At 41.5% G+C, this 23425-nt stretch overlaps 1 protein-coding gene across 3 annotated transcripts in view; it reads left to right on the top strand.

The window, feature by feature from the left end:
- Positions 1-23425, top strand: part of Satb2 (SATB homeobox 2) — a 181869-nt gene that overhangs the window by 82230 nt on the left and 76214 nt on the right. For all 3 annotated transcript variants that reach the window (XM_087567274.1, XM_087567273.1, NM_001109306.1), the window contains 1 exon segment: positions 22590-23062. In XM_087567274.1, coding sequence (XP_087423400.1) covers positions 22590-23062 — 473 coding nt within the window.

The following is a 23425-nucleotide window of genomic DNA, read 5'->3' as shown; positions in this document are numbered from 1 at the left end:
TTTGTTTTTAAAGCTATGTATAGATTCTCTGGTAATGAGTTATTAATTCTTTGCTAAGAGAGTGTGTGTGTGTGTGTGTGTGTGTGTGTGTGTATACACATAAGTATTTTGGAAGGTAAGATTCTTAATATTTCTATTGTAAAATTCAACCCTTAATTTAGGAAGAGTTTTTAAATAATATATTAGGACTGCAGAAACAATTCTCAGCATAATTTATCAACTTTGTGGTTTTTCTTCAGTGATTCCCTGTAAAGATCAAAATCCATTAGGATGAACATTTAAAAGTTTTATTCCACGTTACATAACACCTCGGATTTGACCACTGATTAACAAGTTAGAAGGAGTGCCGAAGCATGAGGAAAGCTTTGGTTAGCAACAGAGTTTTGATATGTTCGTGTGGTGGAGACAAACCTGGAGTGGTATACCCACCAGGCCTCTGCGGTCGGCAGGTCTGAACGCAGGTCTGCTCTTCAACTTACTAATTACAGCAGCTTGGTCCAACTGTTTAATTTCACCAAGATTTAATGTCTAAAAATTAGAGTCATCTAAAAATTAGAAATGAAAGTATCTAGCTCAGTGGTTCTGAACCTTCCTAATGCTGCCACCCTTTAATACAGTTCCTCAACTCCCAACCATAAGAGTATTTTCATTTTTTCATTTTTACCTTAGAACTGTAATTTTGCTACTGTTATGAATCATAATATAAATATCTGATACAGAGGATATCTGGTCGATCCATAGGTTAAGAATGATTAGTCTTACAAGCTGTGAGGACTAAACAAGATAATATTGACACAGAATTACTTCTGAATTAGTAGTTAAGACATACTACTACTACTACTACTACTATTACTACTACTACAACTACTGCTGCTGCTACTACTACTACTACTACTACTACTACTATTACTACTACTACAACTACTGCTGCTGCTGCTGCTACTACTACTACTACTACTACTACTACTACTACTACTACTCTACTAGTACTACAACATAGTAGTAGTAGTAGGACCAGAAGTTATATATTACATATGAAATTATATGTAGCCTTGAAAACACAATTCTTTTACATAACAAATAACGTGCTATTTAGATAATTTAACCCTTTAAATATATTAGGGTTGTTTTATCTTTACAAACATGTTAACATTCTGCCTGACTCAGGCAGATGTCACTAGTCTTTGAGGAGATTTGGGTAATTTGTGATGCTGACGTTTGAGAGCTGCTCTAGTCTACAGTTTATAAGATTGTGACTCCATCCGTCCAGCTTTCTGGGGGGTGTTCATAGTTTTGCCAACAGCTCACTGCCCCCATTCAAGGGCCACATGATGATCTGCTGGGTAGGTAGACGTGAAGGATGAATTGTGTTTTATTACTTGCAGGCTTCCTCAGGGGAGACAGGATATGTATCAAAGCAATACTTCTGGCTATTGAGTGTCTGAGAGCTTGTTTACAAGATTGCCCTTGAGCAAACAAGCTTTTGGATACATCAGCCACACAATTTAGATCAAGAAAAAGGGAGAGCATTTTATGCTAAATATATGACTTAAAGGGATGTAACAATGTTGAGCTATCCAGAAGTTAAGTGTACTGCAAACTGAATTAAAATCAATTTCTTTTCGACATATTCTCAAAATCTTTGAGCCCTTATGATTCTGGTAGGGTATCTGTTTTTAAATATTAATACTCACTCCCATGTAAAGAGGATAAATAACTCATTACACAGTGTGGTTATGTGGCTCAGAAGAGTTTCTTTTCTCTAAGTGTTGTCTATAAGTTTTTCTTTTTAAAATTTGATTGTTAAAAATGCTTAAACATACCATCTTTGACAAAAAAAATTCAAAAGAATCATGCAGCTTCAAGGTCGTTTGCTGATCATGTTTACCTACTGCTGGGAGTAAAAGGAAGGAGTGTGTTCTTTTATATGCTGGACTATAGTTATTACAGCTTCTGGAAGCCTGGGAACTCTAGTGAAGTCACAACCAGTGTGTGTGTGTGTGTGTGTGTGTGTGTGTGTGTGTGTGTGTGCGCGCGCGTGTGTGTGTTTCTGCTCATTCAGAGATTCGATTCTTTATGCTGCTTTTTTTCCAAGATAGTAAATGCACAGTTAAATCTTTAAGTGTCATAAAAGCAGAGTAAGGCCTTGACTTCATTCAGTAGGTCAAGGATCTACACCTGAAGAGGCTGTCAGACACTGTGTACACACATGCAAAGAGCTAGGCATTGCTGCTAGAGAAGTGTGTGTGTATCGCTGTGTGTGTGCCAGTAGGAAGGAAAAAGGGAAGGTTAAGGCTTGTGTGAAGTAAACACAAGCTGCCATCAAATAGTTCAAGTGGTGTCGATTCACCAGCCCGGGGAGTGGGAGGAACAACAGACGCATGGCAGGTATAATAGTGTGCAGAAAACTAAGACCAAGAGCGTGCTTTATTAACTTGCTACCCTTAGGAAACAGAAGTGTTGGGTCTAGCCGCTTCTTTTCATTTGAGAGAGGCTTCTTGCTAAGGATGGGTATTGCAGAGATTCCTGTCTAGATCCATGTCTCGTGGAGGCATCATGGTTTGATTTCTAACATTTGCTGGTGACCAGGCCATTTCAAAATGTACAGAAGTGGTATGTTCAAATCTGGAAGGCCCATAGCAGCCAGAGCAAACTGGTCCCTCGGCTTCTTCCTGAGAGGCCCGTACCTCCCTGTCATCTCACAGAGTCATCAGTATACTTCTACTATGGCTTATGTTAGCTGCAGAAGGAAATTTGCAGCCAGCTTACCGATGTCCTCAACAAAGTGCAGGCTCCATCCTTAAATATGTTTCCTATTATCTGCTAATGTCTGTTTTAATAAAACAGTGGGAACTAAATGGTTGCTTCTTAATCAAAACCATGATTTCCTAAACATAAGCTATGTGATTCTGTTACAAATTGCCACATCTAGATCTCCCAGGTCAGTTCTTTTTTTCTATTCTCATAGAGATAAATAAACAGTAAAATAATTATATACTCTAAAGATCAAAGCAAAATAAGATTGAAACCTGGCAAAAATAAGAGTCTACTGGAAAGATAAAAAAAAAAAAGATCAGATGGCAAATTCTATAGTTAATGCTTAAATAAATATGAGAAAAAGGAACAATCAATAATTTGATATCATTAAAAACAGATGTAAAAACTATAGACAAATGGAATTGTCTAACGTTTGAAGTAAACATTTTAATGTGCATTTTTTGAATTTGTTGTTGCTGTATCTAAACTATTTACACTTACTCTTTACAAAGTCCTAAATTGGTTTGGCTTAGCTTGTTGACTTTATTTTCCCCAGTGATCACAGAAGACCTTGCTCTGTTTACCTTTTTGCTTCAATTTCAAAGACAATCAAGGTTGACAGGGACATATTTGAGCTAACATTACCATTACTTTGGGAGCAATGGGGAAACAGTTTGTGTACTCTGGTTTCAATGTCCTACTGTGAACCTTGTCCCAGGACTTTCTGCTCCTAAGGAATGTAGGGTGGTGGGTGGCATGGTAGCTTGGTCTGTACCTCTTTTTAAAATTTGCCATTAGTCTCACCCTGTCTAGGCTAGGTTTTCAAGAGCACTCCACTCCTCTGTGTAAGGAACATGTTGTACTTTTATCCAAAAGGAAAGCAAGCAGCCATTCAGTGTTTAGGTGACATATTAGTGTAGGCAGAGAGACAATCCACAGCTATATAGCCAGGTTCGGGTTCCTGTATAGTCATTTTCAAGGCTTGGGGATTTACCCCATGGATATCATCTTTATAGCTATTTTGTTAAAAAAAATAGCTTTTAATCCAACTGTTTTTTTAAGAACTACAGATATGAACTTACCCCTTACTTTTTATGAAGCCCAGTGGTAGTTGTATTTGCAGTAGAAGTGACTCCATTCTCATATAGTGGCAAGGTGCATAGGAACGGACCGACTAAGGCACTCACATCAGTTCTGAATGCATCCTTGATTAGTAAATTCAAATAGCTTCATATCTAAAATATTTTTACTGAAGGCTCAAATGAATTATCTTTACTGGAATTCATCTCAAATATTTAGTATGTCTCAAGAAATGAGAGGTCATTCAAAGTTCATATAAATATTGGTGGCTATTACAAAATTATTTATGTCATAGAATAATACCACCAGGATGAATGGACCAAACCAAACCCTGTATTTTGGTTAGGGTTGAAAATCATCCCCATCACTTTTCTCAATCATTGCTCAAAACACTCTGATTGCTAGTTTTCTTAATTTTATTTGTTTATTTGAGTCTATTTAGAAAAACATTACCAAGCTGGGAGGAAAGAGGATTTTTAAAACCAGTGTTACCTCCTTGAGTCTGGTTGATCCTAGCAATCAGTACTTTATCTGACCCTGTCTAATCTACTTTTGCAAGATCAAACGTCCAGGCCAGCAAGCAGATAGTAAACAAAGCACGTGAAGGGTTTCAGTAAACACAGAGATTAGATGTTGAATGAAAATTAAACTCCTTGAACTAGTCCTCTGGACTAAAGTGGTTAAGTGGGTTGTGATTAAAAGAAATAAGTAATTATCATCATTATAGCCGAAATGATATAATGTTACCACATTTAAAGCACCTCTTGTACCCAAAAATGATTGTGTCATTTACAAAGCAGTGCCTCAGAGTTGAATAGAGAAATCAGTGTCTCCTGACCTGGTTCTTTAAGGCGCCCCTTGCTTCGCCACCATGGTATCGGCGGTCAGGACAATGCCTTTAATCAACTCTCTGTCCTCCTGCCTCTGCTGCTGTTTAGCTCTAATGAGGTGAAAGGAACTTAGTTTTGTCTACCTGATTCTTCTGAGTTATAAAAGGAATCTGCTTTCACCTTCGGGCCTAAATGAAGGTGTCTTGCGAGGAGGCCTACGTTATCCCTTTTTGAAAGTAATGCCAACATCAAGTCCTTTGAATTTTATATAAATATTGGATTCATGAGAGTAGAAGCAGCTTATATAACCAACCATTTCCATCTTGCTAGTTTTCAGGCTTCTTGTGCATGGTTGCTGTGCCCATTGCTATTGTGTATGTCTCAGTTACTGTGGCTGTTTGGTGGTCTAGTCAGAAGTGTATTGGTAGTGTCGGAAAGCAAAAACAACAACAACAACAACAAAAGGTGTGTGAGGGGTGTCTGGGTGCTTGGCCCACATAAGCTAATTTCTTCCCTGGATTTCTTAAGGCTCATTTTAGTTATGCTGGTAGCTGCTTACTTTTGGCATGGATGTATTTATTCATGGGTGTTTAAAGAACTATAAATAATTGTTCTTAATAACATAATTGATAGAGTAAAAGAAACAAACTTATATGCTATTTAATTCCTTTTAAAATGTATTTTTAAAAATATAGTTATCTGTTCCTTTTAGCTATCAATTTTCTATTTCTCCATCATCCATCCATCCATCATAATCCATCATCATCCATTATCATCCATCCATCTGTCCATCATCATCCATCCACCATCCATCTATCCATCCTCCATCTATCCATCACCCATCCATCCATCCATCCATCCATCCATCCTGGATAGTTACAATCTGAAAGAAAGAAGACTAAGTTCCTGGTTCCTAAAAGTCTGTAATATATGCAAAGCAGTTAATAGTACAACAAGTATTTTAGCATTTGAAAATGAGTTTGAGCATCTTTCTTATATAGCTGGGAGGATTCTAATGGTAAGACTATCACAGGGACCATTACATAGGCCTTCTGTGCCCAAAAGAAAGATTTTTTTAAAACAAAGAAACAAAGAATTGCCATCTTAACTAGATAAATGATGTGAGTAAACAAGTATTTTATCAGTGCTTGTCACAGTCCCACTGCAATGGTGATGTCCACAAGAAACACCTGGAATATGTAAGATATAGTTTCTCCTTCCTGCGTGTTGCCTCAGACTGGCCATGGAAGCAGCCCTTGAAATCTGTCTGGACTATATATACAGTAATGTTAGGAGCTAACATGTAATGCAGAGAAAGGTCCTGCACTTTACCTTCTGACTGATGGTCTTGGTTTACAGAAAGCAGGACTGGGAAAGGTGGAACATGGGCATTAGAACAGTCAGCGTTTTTCAGGGAGGAGAAGGAAGCCCTTTTTAGGTGCCTGCATATAGTGAGGACAGATCAGGATGGAGGATGTAGTATAAGGAGCATATTGTGCTTAGAATTGTCCCCTGTGTTTAAATGGCAGTTTATTCACCATGACGCCATAATGGCTAGGACTTTGGCCATCCTGTCAGCTTGCTGCCAGTGTAACAAAAACCAAAGCTTATAAAGAGGCATTTCTGTCTTGGCTCACAGTTTTGTGGGTATCAGTTCAGGATCATTTGGACATGTTGGCTGTAGTCATTGCAGGGATTTGTGGCATCGATCTTCCCACACTGGAGCCAGGAGGTGGGGAAAACAGAAAGGTACCTAGGTGATCTGAAGACCTCTGTGGGGCTCCGCTTCCTGAAGCTCTGCCTTACTAATAGCACTGCTCTAGGGAATTCCTTTGGCCACCAGCACTCATGCCTTTGAGGACATTTGAGATTCAAACTGTAACAGTCCGTGAACAAGAAGAGAGAATGTAGCTGAAGTGGCACTGCACTGGGGTGGTGTCGGATACTGGTGATAGTAGAATTTGGGGGACCATTTGTATGGGTGGCATTTATCTTGTAACTTGGGCATTATGGCTAGGAAAATAGAGCTCATATATTATGGAACTTTGGAAGCCCAGATGTAACATTTTGAGGACTACTAAAGTATAATACAATAAAAATGGTTTTAAAATATTATTCCAGAGAGCTGGGTGTGGCGAGTCAGGCCTAAAGTTCTGCTGGTGTGGGCATGGCAGGAACAAGGAGAGTGTGAGGAGGAGGCATGACCTACTCGCCATGAAGTAACAGGGTAATATTGAATCTACAGTAGTAACCTACGAATATGAAGGTGACAAAAGGCATGGCACCTGGGGTTTGTGTGACAGTGGTGAGAAAGACAGGAAACCACCAACCTGAGTGGCAGAACGTCAGTAAGGCGTGATGAGGGTAGATAGCAGGCTAGGAAAAAGGAGGAGGAAATCAGTCAGCATTTAAGCTTTTGAACTTAGTGGTTCTTGGTAGGTTTGACATAAATAGGAAATCCTGACTGGAGAAAAATTTGTTGTTACCTAAGCTGATAAAAATTAGTTAGGTAGCTAGAAATGTCAGTGGAGGAGGAGCCCGTGAACTGAGGACAGAGCTAGAGAATAATTAGTGGAGACTTTTTTTTGGACTTTAAAGCTCAAGTGGAACCATAAGAGGAGGAGGAAGAGGAGGAAGAGGAAGAAGAGGAGGAGAAAGAGGAGGAGGAGGAGGAAGAGGAAGGAGGAAGAGGAAGGAGGAAGAGGAAGAGGGAGGAGGAGGAAGAGGAGGAGGAGGAGGAAGGAAGGAGGAAGAGGAAGAGGAAGGAGGAAGAGGAAGAGGAAGGAGGAGGAGGAAGAGGAGGAGGAGGAGGAAGGAGGAGGAGGAAGAAGAGGAGGAAGGAAGAGGCGGAAGAGAAAGATGAAGGAGGAGGAGGACGAGGATGAAGGAGGAGGAGGAGGATGAAGGAGGAGGAGGAGGAAGAGGAAGGAGGAGGAGGAGGAAGAGGGAGGAGGAGGAAGAGGAAGGAGGAGGAGGAAGGAGGAGGAGGAAGAAGAGGAGGAAGGAAGAGGCGGAAGAGAAAGATGAAGGAGGAGGAGGACGAGGATGAAGGAGGAGGAGGAGGATGAAGGAGGAGGAGGAGGAAGAGGAAGGAGGAGGAGGAGGAAGAGGAAGGAGGAGGAGGAGGAAGAGGGAGGAGGAGGAGGAAGGAGGAGGAGGAAGGAGGAGGAGGAAGGAGGAGGAGGAAGGAGGAAGGAGGAGGAAGAAGGAGGAGGAGGAAGGAGGAAGGAGGAGGAGGAAGGAAGAGGAGGAAGGAGGAGGAGGAAGAGGGAGGAGGAGGAAGAGGAAGGAGGAGGAGGAAGGAGGAGGAGGAAGAAGAGGAGGAAGGAAGAGGCGGAAGAGAAAGATGAAGGAGGAGGAGGACGAGGATGAAGGAGGAGGAGGAGGATGAAGGAGGAGGAGGAGGAAGAGGAAGGAGGAGGAGGAGGAAGAGGAAGGAGGAGGAGGAGGAAGAGGGAGGAGGAGGAGGAAGGAGGAGGAGGAAGGAGGAGGAGGAAGGAGGAGGAGGAAGGAGGAAGGAGGAGGAAGAAGGAGGAGGAGGAAGGAGGAAGGAGGAGGAGGAAGGAAGAGGAGGAAGGAGGAGGAAGAGGAAGAGGGAGGAGGAGAAGGAGGAGGAGGAAGGAGGAGGAGGAAGGAGGAGGAGGAAGGAGGAAGGAGGAGGAAGAGGAAGAGGGAGGAGGAGAAGGAGGAGGAGGAAGGAGGAGGAGGAAGGAGGAGGAGGAAGGAGGAAGGAGGAGGAAGAAGGAGGAGGAAGAAGGAGGAGGAGGAAGGAGGAGGAGGAAGGAGGAAGGAAGAGGAGGAAGGAGGAGGAGGATGAAGGAGGAGGAAGAAGAGGAAGGAGGAGGAAGAGGAAGGAGGAGGAGGAGGAAGGAGGAGGAGGAAGGAGGAAGGAGGAGGAAGAGGAAGAGGGAGGAGGAGAAGGAGGAGGAGGAAGGAGGAGGAGGAAGGAGGAGGAGGAAGGAGGAAGGAGGAGGAAGAAGGAGGAGGAAGAAGGAGGAGGAGGAAGGAGGAGGAGGAAGGAGGAAGGAAGAGGAGGAAGGAGGAGGAGGATGAAGGAGGAGGAAGAAGAGGAAGGAGGAGGAAGAGGAAGGAGGAGGAGGAGGAAGGAGGAGGAAGGAGGAGGAGGAAGGAGGAAGGAGGAGGAAGAAGGAGGAGGAAGAAGGAGGAGGAGGAAGGAGGAGGAGGAAGGAGGAAGGAGAGGAGGAAGGAGGAGGAGGATGAAGGAGGAGGAAGAAGAGGAAGGAGGAGGAAGAGGAAGGAGGAGGAGGAGGAAGGAGGAGGAGGAGGAAGGAGGAGGAAGAGGAAGAGGAGGAGGTGTTGTTGTTGTCATCTTCCTCCTCCTCCCCCTCCTCCTCCTCTTCAGTAATTTTTTTATCTTTTAAGAGAAAAAATATAATTACATTTTTTCCTTCCCTGTCCTCTTCCCAATCCCTACCACAAATCTACTCTTGCCCTTTCTCAAATCCATGGCTTCCTTTTCTTTGTTTCTTTTATTTTAAACACATGCGTGCACGCACACACACACACACACACACACACACACACACACACACACACACACCACCCCTGCTCAGTCTGTATAATGTTACTTTTGGATGTTTTCAGAGCTGACCACTTGGTATTAAATAATCTATTTGGGAGTTCTTCCCTAAGAAAGACTATTTCTTCAGTTCTTGGCATTCCTCAACTGCCCAGAGGTCTTTGTCTAGAGTCAGGACAACATGAGATTTTCCCCTTCCACATGTAAGTGTCTGTGTTGTCCATGTTCAGGCAGCTATGTTGGTAGAACTTCATGGGGTATAGCTTCCCTGACATTTTTAGGAGACAAAAATTTCTCACTGGATTTCCCATTCCTCTGGTTTTTCCAAACTTCCCAGCCCTCTTTTTAATGCCCTGTGAGGATTAGGTGCAGGAATCAATCTGTCAGATGTATCTGTTTGAGTCGTACCATGTGGTTAATTATTCTCTGTATTTTGGCCATTTTTCTGTAATGGTATCTGTCTGTTGCAAAGAACCATTTATTTTACAAGGGGTGAGAACTACACTATCCGTGTGTACCAGAATAAACATGTTAGAAATTATGCTGGGTTAGCAAATGGCAGTTATAGGTTTTCCATCTATGATTTCACTAACCCCAGATAATTGTCTAGGCTTCCAGGACCAGGCATGATTTCCTGCTTGTTGAGCAGGTTGTAAGTCTAATTAGAGAGCTGTTGGATACCACTGAGAAAGGATTAATGGGCCAGGTTGGTCATTGTCACAATTCTTAGACATCACAGCCAGGTAGGACTATTGTTTGCTTCCCTCCTTTGGAAGCTTGCTTGGCACCTTCTAGCATCATGAAGGCTAGTTCTCAGGGAGACTTTCAGGTCACATCTAGTTCAGGTCCTCTGGATTTTGTGTCTGAAGTGCATGGTGTCTTTAGCAGTAGGGACTTACCTTCAACCTCTTGGCGACCAAGGGTCACAGGAATTGCTGACAAAAGTTTGGGACTCTCTTGGACAGCGGTGCAGAAGAGGAAAAGGACAAGGAGCTACGAGTAGGTGAGAGTTAAGAGAATGGGGGGAAGATGGCATGGAAGTGTCAGCAAGGGTGGCAGAAGGAGTGGATAATGGGAGGCAGCACTGAAGTGCAGGGAGTTATTTCCCAGCTGTGGGAGACCCGGATGCTGTGTGCCTGGGAAGGGAGAGAGAGTGACAAGGGTACACAGGTGGCAGATATTGAGTGAAGGGGGCTTTTTAAAAGCATGATTGATAACTAGAAGAAAGAGGAGCGAGCCTGTAAGAGGTGGGACTCAACGCTAAGATGATAATTTTCCTTGAAAGAGACATGTGGTCAGATGAGCCTGGGGGAAAGGCCAGGAGGTGCCTGTGTTGGAGGAGAGCAGAGAATGAGCTGCTATGGAAGTGTGGTGGGTTGGGGTTCATGCCTGTGAATCATAGTTAAGGTGGGGGCTTAGTGAGGACACCAGAAATAGTCACTGTCCTTTGTGGGGTGAAGAGTGAGGGAGTGGCAGAGACTTGAGCAAAGGGAGTAAAGGGAAGCAGGCCTTGTTAAGGCTCAGTAGTCTCTACTGCAGCTCTGTTTGAGTTTTCTTAGTGTCAGAGTACATTTGTCCTGCACAGAAACAAAGTCAGATAATCAGAAACAAATACAGGCCTGGTGATGGGGAGCAACAGTCTAGAAAGATGCACAGTCAGGGGTTTTGTATCCTGACTGGGAAATGCCTATCGCCTTTGAGGGCTGGTATGGGCGTAGTGGAAACCAGCATGTGAGATCAGAGACCTGCACTAGATTGCTACCAAACCAGGTGCTTCCTCGGGGGATTTACAAGGTCAAAGATGGAGATACACTTGAGCTCCTTTCTTGCTGGAAGCCCTCACCTACAAGTGCTCTGTGAGATTCCAACACTGAAATCTTTTGCCTTATGGGAGAGAGTTTTGCAGCTTGCTCCTCGCTCCACTGATACTGACCTTTATTCTGCTTTTGCATGAGCTCGACTTTATCTGAATCCCTAAGGAGTTTTCGTGAAGCTAGAGCAGCGGTTCTCCACCTTCATTAACGCTGTGATCCTTTAACACAGTTCCTCTTGTTATGATGACCCCCAGCCATAAAACTGTTCTCACTGTTACCTCACAACTATAATTCTGATACTGTTATAAAGCTGCAACCCCCAAAGGAGTCCCAACCAACAGACTGAGAAGTACTAATCTAGATGATCCGGAGAATAGGGCCTAGATTTTGCCTCATCTTTCTTCTAGGAAAATAAAGCTCTTTGACAAAACAGTGCAGACAAAGGAGAAGATCGTGGACACACATCCTGAACTCTCCTCAGTCTATTAACCATGAGGTGTTATCTGTTATAAAGACTTCATATTAATAGGTGGAGTTGAATGTAGATAAATTTACTTGAATTCACATAGCTTTGTCTTGGCAGATATTATATTGCAATCAGCCTCATTTTGTGTGTTAATCTCTCAGTTTAGTAAAAAAAAGAAAGGAAGACAAAAATTTTGTTTATTTAATTCATACAGTTAATATCCTTAGGAAGCTAATACTCCATTAAAACAACCCTTTCCTTTTCTATTAATTAGTTATTGAACTAAAGAGTTAATAGTTGTCAATTCTTCTGAAAAGAATAATTTCAGCTTTACTAACTATAAATTGGGAATTGTTCCCACAAAGAAAAATGCCTCTTTGAAGTTTTTTTTACAGCTAGTTTACTATTTTTCTAAAAAGTAATGGGTTATGACAGTTATGATTCATACAGTCAGGGAAACTGGTCTTTTGGAAAGAATGGATCAGGAGTGATTTTTTTTTTAAATGAACTTTTCACAATAGATTGAATTAAAGAATTAACATGTTAGGAGTGCTAAATGGACAAGGCAGACTCTAAATATTAACGTTGTTTCTGCAAGTGTGGCTTTTTTTTTTTGGTTTTGCATCATGTGCGGAATTTACTTTAAAATCATAGCCTAGATCGAAACGCAGGAGTGTAGGCGTCATTAGAGGTAAGCAGTTCTCATCTACACGTAGAGGGTTTGACATGCTCGATGTTATCAAACTGTTTGGAGCCAGGGCGATTGCGTCACAGGAGAGTGGGGCTGTGGGGCAGTAAAGTGGACAGTGGTCACTTTTTCCATGGCGCTTAATGGCTCCTCTGAGCTTTCATTGCCCAAGAAACAGAGGTGTCCAATCCCAGTTGTTTTATAGTGGGTGCCTATGTTCTACAGATCTTACTATGATGGGGGAAGGAAGCTGATAATCAGTGGAAAATACACCTAAGAAACTCAGTCATATGACATTATCACAGCGCTGGCTGTACTCCTCACTTGTGGGCTGTTTGTTTATTGGGAGTTAACAAGTTGGCTCCGAATGTCTTGCTTCAGGCAGAGGCTTTGCAGGCAAATTCTGAGCCCAGAGACAACGTCTCTGTGACAAATGTAGTCAAAGAAAACCCTCTGTAGGTTTAGTAGCCATCCGAGACTTCGCACCCCTAAGCCCGCACGCCCCTGCCCTTTGGCTCTTGCAGTCTCCTAAATCTTTTCTTTCGTAGTGAACTCCAGTTGTTTGTGACAGCGATGTGGGACTTACACCTGATAGATGCAGGCCTCCTTGTGTCTGTGTTAAATTAACTGAAACTGACTTTCCGATAATAAATAGACTTTTATTTACAGTTATTGACCAGAAGACAATAACTCAGAAACACTTCATAGATGGACATATTCAATACAGTGCCATGGGATGCCGTTTTATTGTGTTACTTTTACATAATAGGGTTGGTTGGCCCTGATCCTAACCCTAACACTAGTAATGAGTGTGGCCAACTCAGGCCGCATAGCTCAGACGATGGGCACAGGAGCCTGGAAGAACTACATACAGCACAAGACTTCAGGGGGACAGAGGAGTTGTTAATGTGTATTCCAGCTAAGGGAGGGGAGCCAAAATAAATAATGCATTTAAGCATATGTAATTACCATGTTGGAGGGCAGAACTGTTGACTGATTGCCCGCTTCATGACGTTCAGTCTGACATGAATTCTCTCTGCTTGAGACCTTAAGGTATTTGTTACCAGGTCATGTATGTGTAACACATTTAGTTTACTGTTGGCTGTTTCAGCTAAACACCTTCACCTTGTACATACAAAATTTACCAAGGGGACTCACTTTTTTTCCTCCCTGGGTCACTCACATCCCTCACTGGGTGGGTGGGATTCTAAGCTGATGACATTTATATTGGAACAAAGCTCTCTTGGCCGCAAAAAAATAAAATTAGGGAGCTATAATTATTTTTTACTATTAGTGAGCAGATGAATTGTCAATGAAAATAGACATTGAAAGGAGTTTTTATTACTAAATAGAAAGACACTTTTCAGTCATAGGCTGGTGTTCTAAGAATCTGTGCATACCAAGTGGTTAATTTATCTGAGGCAAAAAAAAAAATGATGGATTTTTTTTAAAGTTAAAATTATTTGGTATGTATATCTAAAGACTGGCGTAATTCTTGGCATACAATAATTAATAACTATTTCCATCTGAATTGAAACAAACAAGAAAACATAAATAACTATTCATTACAGATTAGTTGATTCAACTATTGTTACACCTTTTTCTTGATTGACTTCTTCAAGCTATGTCACCTCAGAAGGATTTGTGTAGCACATTGTGGAGAGACATCAGGCAGGACCCCTGCTACTCACATAACTCGCCCAGCCACCAAATCACACACGCAAATACTTGTCACAAGCATTGTGTACACACTTGTATATACTTTCAAAAGCAGGATTGGCACAGGAGGATGGATTGGCCCTGATCCTAACCCTAACACTAGTAGTGACTGTGGCCAACTCAGCCAGCATAGCCAGCAGCAGACCATGGGCACAGGAGCCTGGAAAAAATTACTTTTTAATTTTACTAATCTTTCTACTTTTGCATTTTCTTTCTTTTTTCTTTTCTTTTCCTTCCTTTCTTCCTTCCTTCCTTTCATTCTTTTTAGACAGGGTCTCTCTGTGTAATAGCTTTGGTTGTTCTGGACTCACATTGTAGACCAGGCTGGCCTTGAACTCATAGAGAGTGCTAAGAGTGCTGGGATTAAAGGTTTGTATGCCCAGCCTATTTTTGGATTTTCTGAGCTTCAGCTTCCTGAATGAGCTGTTTATATCTGGGTCACACCGTTGTGGGAACTAAGCAACAGCAGGGTTGAGATCTGGATTCTGTCACAGCTATAGTCTAGACAGCAGGCTTGCCTTAGCTGAGTTGGAGATGCAGGCTTGCTGGTAGGTACCTGATACTAACACAGCTTTCAGAAGTTGCCTTGGCTTTAGAGATATGAAAATTTCTGTGCCTAAGGCATCTTGTTTCTGAATGAAACCTATTAGGGAACCAGCAAGATGGCTCAGTGGATAAGGGCACTTGCTGCTAAACTAGAGGTTCTGAGGTTAGCCTCCAGGAACCACATGGCAGAAGGAGAGAGCTGACTCCTGCAAGTTGTCCTTTGACTTCTCCATGCATGCCTTGCTGTCCTCCAAGTCAATAAATAAATCTAATAATTAAAAGAAAAAAATCTATCAAAACCACTAGTGAAATATTGAGGCAATGAGCCCATCACTTCAAGTTAAGCCAAGAAGGTGGGGGAGGGGGTCCCAACACAACAAAGACTCATTTTTATTGCCTACATGATTTTTTAATTTTACTTATAATGTTAGAACCAATAGGTCATATTTGGAATATCCCCTGTATGGACAGCTATTTGACCTTGAACGTGTTTTCTGACTTGTTTTTAACAGGATCATCGTCTAATAATGTTGCTATTGGGGTTTGGGGTAATGGACCAGAGAACTTGGGGTAAAGGTTTGGAATGGCGCTTGCTAACATTATTTCTGTTTTATACTCAGGCTTTGGGTAGCAATTTAAAATTATTGATTTGGTTGGCTGCGTCCTTACCAGGGTGCCCGAGACAAACCCAAACCCATGTCTGTCTTACCTCTCTAGAATTACTAGCAGAGAGCCACTGAGGGTTTAAAAAGGCAGTGAGAACTTCTGTTTGTCTATTTGTTTTTCCCCTTATATTCTTTTATTTTTATATTCTTCAAATGAGGTTCTGAGGAATTCTAGAGTGTTATCTTATTAACGAATCCATTAGCACTCACTCATGCTAATCTGTTTACATTTGCATAAGCATCTTAATGGCTTAAAGAAAAATCCACAAGCCAGAGATTCTGGAAGTTTCTCAGTTCAAAGCCTTTTACCCAGTTTGCTGCTTTTCAGCCATTATAACAATGGATGGGTTCCAGGGGTGATTTCACAAAGCAACTGTCTTAGAACTGTGCATTACAACACTGGTCAAGTTCTGGCCTCATATTTATGGTAACCCTTCTGCCTCAGCCTCCTGAATACTGGGATTGCAGGTGTAAATCACCATGTTTAGAGGATTAGAATATCTATAATCTCCTTCCTTGTCTATTATAAAGGAAAAAACAAAGACAAAACAAAGACAAAAACCCAAGCTATTGACCAATGACTTTTGAGAATACTCCAGGGTGCCATCCTTCCATCCTCCGTTGGTTGATACAAATACAGCATATGTAAAAGTAAAGCAGATTTATTGCCTCTCTTGTGAAAATTTGAAACTTGCATGTACTTGTATTGCATTTCTATAAAATGTACTGTTTTAAAAGTTCACACTTATGCTTGCGTGCATGGTTGTGCGTGTGGAAGGACAATGCTGGCAATCAATTCCCTTCTACCATGTGGACCCAGGGGACTGAGCTCACATTGTCAGGCTTGGTGGCAGGCACCCTTACCCACTCAGCCTTCTTACCAGCCCTATAAACTTGGTCTTTTAATTGTGGGTTTTATCATTTCATCTACTGTCTGTCTTTCCACCTTCCCATTCAAAGGTTTGGATATGAACTCTGCTGTTAAGAGCCAAGGTCTTTTGTTGTTGTTCAGGGCAGCTTTGCTATAGAGCTGAGCATGACCCTGAATTTCTGCTTTTCATATTCCCACTTTCCAAGAGCTTGGATTACAGGTGTGCATAGCCACCATTCCCAGCTCAGCATGGAACGGTTAATGCTCATTTGTAGAAACTGAGTACCAATATATGTGTCATGGGGCATATGATTCCATTTGATAGTGAATTAAAGTGAAGGAATTAATCTTCAACATTGATATGCTGTGACAGTTATGAAAGCAAAAGAATGAGAGAGGTTCTTTAGGTTATCTTTTGGGAGACAGAAGACATTGGTTAGAATGTCTTATTTTTTAAAAAATGTGGACTAAGAAGGTTTTTGTGTTAATCACAATCATATAAATCTTTTCTGAAACTTATATTAATTTAACAAAAATCTTAATAATATTGGACTTCTAAATTTTACTCCTAGAATTTTGAGATAAAAGTTTTCTTAAGATAAGAATAACATGGGGTTGGGGATTTAACTCAGTGGTACAGCACTTGCCTAGCAAGCGCAAGGCCCTGGGTTCGGTCCCCGGCTCTAAAAAAAAAAAAAAAGAATAACATATAGGTCGGGGCTGGAGAGATGGCTCAGTGGTTAAGAGTTCAATTCCTAGCCACCACATCGTGGCTCACAACCATCTGTAATGGCATCCGATGCCTTCTTCTGATGTGTCTGAAGACAGCTACAGTGTACTCATATACATTAAATAAATAACATTGAAACATTTAAAAATATCTTTAAAAAGCAAACGTATAGGCCTAGAGCAATGGCTCAGAGACTAAAAGCACTGGCTGTTCTGCTGGAGGACCCAGGCTTGTTTCCAGCACCCACACAGTAACCAACAATGGTCTGAAATTCCAATTCCAGGGCATCCAAAGTCCTCTTTAGACCTTGGCAAGCATCAGGCATTCATAAGGTGCACACAGATAAATGCAGGCAAAACACTCCTATACATAGAATAAAAATAAATAAGTCCTTAAAAAATAAAACGACACCAATAAATTATTAGGTCCATGACATCTTCTGTCTGTTGAAATCCTTGACACTGAAGTATATCATTCCGTACATTCTTCTTGAATATAAACACCAGATTCAGTGTTCTCTATAATAATCAATGATAGTAAAACTATAGGGAAATCTTGAATGTTTGCATAAATTTAAAATATAATTAAAGTTCAGTAAAATCATAGCTTTTCTCTTGGGGATTGGTGAACAGCAGGATCTAGCAATCACATTTAATATTGACTGCAGGAGCTAGCAACAGCAAATTCAAGCACAGATTACATGACATCATCATTTCATCCCATACTAAGATACTTCAAGGCCGAGATGACATGGCTGGCATATTGTTTCTTGAGCTTAGGCGCTCACAAAGCACTAGAATCTTTACACGTGTGCGAACCCTAAGAGAATCTGACTCAGTACCCAGGAGTGTCTCCAACCGTCTTCCAGTGTGCCACATACAGCAAAGGATGTCAGTGGGAATATCTGCTCACCCACGGACCTCAGCTGTGTGTCCACGCATCTGCAAATGCGTGTAGGTGTTGAAAGGCATTACCTCAGTCTTCACTGCCCTGGCTCACAGCAGGAGACAACTATTTTAGATATGAAAAGTTACAGCACAGGGAAGTGGTCACACACCTGCCAAATTGCTGCGATAGGATTCAATCCAGGCCTGTGGCTTTGAAGTCTCTGTTTGGAGCCATTATACCACACCACAATCCCGACATCTGGAAAGATTTTATGTAAAATTTCAATAAAGTGACTCATGTGCCAGAATATTGGCATATAAACACTTGTGCTCTCCCTTCTCCCTCTCCATATATATGTATGTACATATCTGCACATATATGTTCTTTATATATAATATGTATGTAAATATTTTCTAATAATCTATTATATACGTTAACCCTATGATACAGCCAGGAAACTCTTTGTTGATATCCTTCTGCCAATTAAAAGTAGACTCTCAAGCCTGGCAGTGGTGATGCCTTTAATTTGGGAGGTAGAGGCAGGAGGATCTCTTTGAGTTCCAGGCCAGTGTGGTCTACAGATTGAGTTCCAGGACATCCAGGACTACACAGAGAAACCCTATCATGAAAGAAAAAAAGAAAAAAAAACCCCAAAACATAAAAAGGTCAATTCTTAGCTCTATTCTCTGGCTGTACGGTGCAGTGGTTTGGAATAAAGCTATAATTGGGGGACAAATGTCTTTTGCTCATAGTGTGGATAAACTCTGAGGAGAGCATATCATCCTGTGCCCTGAGGTAGGAGCCAGTGCTGAGGACGTCCTTAAGTTGCTGTAGCCCCATGGTTGTAACACTGGTGCATGATGTTCAGTAGCAATGGCCTCTACCCTGCAGTTCACCTCTGGGATCTCTGGGCTCTCAGAAGCTGGAGAAGACCTCAGGTCTGATTGCTAAGCTGGAAGGCTCCTGGCCATGACTTTCTAGGGTCTGTGGGAGTGAGGAAAACCTTTCAGCATGGAGACACAGAGGTCTTTGGCCCTGTGCGCAGCAGTTCCTCAAGTCTGACCATGCCTGGGGCTTCCCCTCAGTACCAGGGCTCCACACTGCCTCATGCTCACCGAGAGTGCTGGTGCAGCTCAGTTTTCAAATCCTTGAAGCATTTGTGTTTTAATGTCTTCTGAGTATTTTCTGTTGTGAGTGCATTCAGCACTATTAGAGGTCACGCTGCTTTCTGTCCTGACTTCCTTCAGGTTTTCTGTTCTCCTGAGGAGCTTCTCAAGGACTCACTGAAATTAACGAAACAGTAGTGTTGAGTCAGAATAGGCAAGAACAAAAGGATGTGTGTGAATTTTAAATTACTTAGAAAGGGGGTGGAGGAAAAGAAAAAGAAAAACGGGAAAGTAGGAAGGAAGAGAAGATATGTGGGAAAGGAATGAGAGAGAAGAAAAGGAATAACTATTTCCCAGGCTCCATTTTCAAATGGAGTCTAGCTGGTTCTCCTTTAAAGCATTTGCATATCATGTGCTATGACTTAAGAGGCTAAAATTACTGCTTGGACATTCATTTTTCGAGAGGCAGCTAGGACTGGGAGGGATAGCTTCATGGTTGAACACTTGCCTAGCATACAAGAGACCCAGGGTTGCATCCGCAGGAAGCCATCCTCTTCCCCACTCTGAAAAAAAAAGTAGTCCTTGGAAGTCTGTGCAAAGTCAGTACTTAACCATATGCATCCTTGGTTGACCATAGCACAATAGACTACTGATGTGCATTTGACTCTCATCTAGCTGTTTTTGGTCTTCAGAGGTAAAGAACCTGGATTTTATTGATAAAGTTGTCAGGGGCCGATAAACACGAGTATCTATAGTAATTGACAAAATTAAAAAAGAAGAAATGGCAACCGTGCAGGCAAGATCTAATTATCAGATGTTTTGTTTGTCTTTTATTGTATTTTGAAAATGAAGCTAATTGCCAACACATAGAAATCTGGAGACGTCAGGTAAAAATCAGTATTTCCAAAAACACCCAACTTTCATGTTGGGCCGATTCCTACTCCTCTGCAGAGACCCTCCCCCGGTTAGCCACGGCCAGTACTGATGCATGAGACCTTTTACCTCATTACTGGGTAAATGACACTGATACATTTCTAAGACACTCTGATCACAGCTCCTGTTAATAAGCATTTATAAAGATCTGAGAATTCCCTTTTTTTGTCTGTTTGTTTGGTTGGGTTTCTCTGTGTAGTCCTGGGTGTCCTGGAACTCACTCTGTAGACCAGCCATGCCTTGTGCCCGAGTGCTGGGGTTAAAGGTGTGTACCACCATGCCTGGCTGCAAATCTGGGGATTCTTACAGATAGGACTTATGTGCAAACCTTAAACAATATGCACTGATCATTATTTTGACTCATCACACACTCCTGTAGGATTTCTTGATCTCTTATACTTACATTTAATTACATGCACAATCATGACTAGATCTGCAGCGTTTGTTTTTTTTTTTTTTAAGTTAACAATGCCATTTAGATATATAGCAGAAAAGTCAAATCATTCAAGTGTAGCAAGTCTTTGAAAAAGAAAAAAATCACTAAGAGTTTAGACAGTTAGCTTTTGGTTGAAGAATATATTCTATAGAGAAGTGATTTTCTGTTTTAAGTAGAAAAAGTGGGGATAAAAGTTTGCTTATTAAGTCCTTTGCAACAATTTAAAAATTGAATTGACTGAATTACAAACAAACCAATGAATCACGTTTCCCTGCGTCCCGAGTGTTTGTGTCTGCGAAGTCTGCCTGCATGCGGGAAGCAGTTCATGGTCTCTTTACATCTTCTTTCAATAAAGAAATTACAATAATAATTCCTGTCAGTGGGAGGGAACCCTATTGGATTACCTTATCTAAAGGCGCATAGCCATTTGCTTGGTTTGGATTTAAGGCTGTGTACTTTAATGTTTAATTAATACAATGATTGGAAGATGCATGCCTTTAGAGAAGATTAAAACAATTTGTTCCCCTTGAACCTTATGCAGGAAAGGTGATGTGTAAACTAAATCAGTTACATTCAAAGATTCAGTTAGAAATTAAAGAAGTTTGAAGTAAACTTTTGCCTTCCTTGGGAGTTCGTAGAAAAGTTAAACAAAAGTTTGGTTCTTTAGAAAAAAAGAAAAAAATAAGTGCATGTGTGTAAAAATGATCCCAAGATAGGTTGACTGCCTACTTCCTCAAAATAATAAATGAAACCTTCTGAGAATTACATGCTCAAATACGCAGTCTTTTCCTTACTTCTTAGACTGGCTTCTTTCAGTATAAGTTGCATATCAACCTGCAAATGCTACTTTAATGATAAAAAAAATTGTTTTCAAAAGTTTTTCCCGAGGTTACAAAGATGGCTCTCTAACCTCAAGATTAAAGGTTAAAAACACGTATTCTTGCAGAGGTCCCTGTTTTGTTCTAAGACTCACATCGGGCAGCTCGTGACTGCTTGTAACTCTAGCCTTGTGGGGTGTGTTCCTGCTATTTCTAAGTGCACTTGAGCATGGCACATACCCACACACGGATATACATACAGTCAAAGGTAATAGAAATAAACCTTTAAAAGTATTTTTCCTGCAGGTAAATAGTTTTGATTTCTAGCATGTAACCACCACAAGCAGTGAGTTTATCTTTAATGGATTTGGGGGCCGGGCAGGCACCTTAGAACTTGATGTGTAGTTCAGGGTAGCCTTGAACTTAAGAGTGATCTCCTTTCTCTGTGCCAGCACACCCAGCTTCTTTAAAAGTTTTTTTTTTGTATAATTATACCTAATATTTCAAAATATACGAAGTAAGCATTACTTACTAAGGACATGGAAGTTTTCTTTGAAACACATTTTCAAGGTGATTACTATAAACACATAAAACTAGCAATGACCTGGCTATTTCTGCCTCTGGTATTTTCTTCAAACAAAACTTTGTTTTCGGCAATAAAGTACAATAGTACTGGGAAACGAACCCAGGTCTGGAGAAAGAGTCCCAGTGCTCTTAACTGCAGAGCCATCTCTCTGGCCTCACAGACCTTGGGTAAGGCCACGATCCCCTGCAGACCAATCCTATGTGCTCTACTCATGGTCTGTGAAACATTCTCTTCACTCACTCCAAGATTATCCTTTAAACGTTTAATAATTTGCAGTAACCTGGAACAGGAAAGAATCTTATTTAAGGACCAGTCAAGGTGATGTTATTAATTTGGGGATTATTAAAATACCTATTTTTCAAAAGAAGCTAGCAAGTGAAGAAGCAACGAATCTATGGTAGTATTTTCATGAACTTTCCATCACAATTGGAGCACGGGCTATCAAGGCCTTATTCACCCTCTGTGTGGTAAATAGGCACTCTGTTTAGTTGTATCCTTGGTGAATTCCCAGTACAGAATTAGAAGGTAGCCAGCCATTCAGCACGAGATGTTGCCTTTATTGTTATCCTGATAACTATGAACTATGCTCCTAGCCCTGGGCTTAGGAATTGGTACCGGCCAGTGGGTCTTTGTCTTGCTAATCTAGGAAATGCTTACTGTTTACAAACTTGAATAAGCTGAAGTGGCAAATATTTTCAATTTCATATCTTTTATGAAAAATACCTGTAACTATAACCTGGTACTTCTCAACCTTCCTAATGCTGCAACCCTTTTAGAGCAGTTCTTTATGTTGTAGTGACCCCAACCATAAAATTGTTCTCATTGTTACTTCATAACTCTAATTTGCTACTGTTATGAATCATAATGTAAATATTTTTGGAGATAGAGGTTTGTCAAAAGGGGCTGCTGCCCACAAAATGATAATGATTGCTTAACCCTTTTACCACTTTTGCTTTTGGGTTTTTCAGAGTTGTATGAAAAAATATTTGTATCATTTGTATCAATAAGTGTACCAAAAATATAACAATTAAATACTCTATATAGTTGCAATAAATTATAATCATAAAAATAGTTGATTATAATGGTTTTTTTTTATTTCTTTTTATCTCTCAACAGTGGAAAGAGTGGAGCGAGAGAACCTTTCAGACTATTGTGTTCTGGGCCAGCGGCCAATGCATTTACCAAATATGAACCAGCTGGCATCCCTGGGCAAAACCAACGAACAGTCTCCTCATAGCCAAATCCACCACAGTACTCCAATCCGGAACCAAGTGCCCGCACTGCAGCCCATCATGAGCCCTGGTCTTCTCTCACCGCAGCTCAGCCCACAGCTGGTCAGGCAGCAAATAGCTATGGCTCATCTGATAAACCAGCAGATCGCCGTTAGCCGACTTCTGGCTCACCAGCATCCTCAAGCCATCAACCAGCAGTTCCTGAACCATCCACCCATTCCCAGAGCAGTTAAGCCAGAGCCAACAAACTCCTCTGTGGAAGTCTCTCCTGATATCTACCAGCAAGTTAGAGATGAGCTGAAGAGGGCTAGCGTGTCTCAAGCTGTCTTCGCAAGAGTGGCATTCAACCGCACACAGGTAAGATTAATGGCATTCTCTCTGGGGAGTAAGAGGCAGAGTAGGAAAGAAATGTCACTTGTATTCATTTCTCTATAATTTCTTCAAAATGTTTTATGGCGATGAGGAAATGGCTGGGAGATGCTTGCTGTCCAAGCATGAGGACCTGAGTCCAGATCCCCAGCGCCCAGGTAAAAAGCTGGGCTCACACCTTTAAGTCTCGTGTGGGAGAGGTGGCAGGGAGAGATGAGTGCGAATCCAGTGCTCTCTGACCAGGAAGTCTACCCACTGTGTGAGCTCCAGGGTCAGCAAAAAGACCCTGCCTGCCCCACAATAACCACACACACACACACACACACACACACACACACACACACACACACA

Source organism: Rattus norvegicus, chromosome 9 (assembly GCF_021556685.1).
Source record: "Rattus norvegicus strain SHRSP/BbbUtx chromosome 9, alternate assembly SHRSP_T2T, whole genome shotgun sequence".
Classification (NCBI taxonomy): domain Eukaryota; kingdom Metazoa; phylum Chordata; class Mammalia; order Rodentia; family Muridae; genus Rattus; species Rattus norvegicus.
This window is presented reverse-complemented; position numbering and strand designations above follow the sequence as displayed.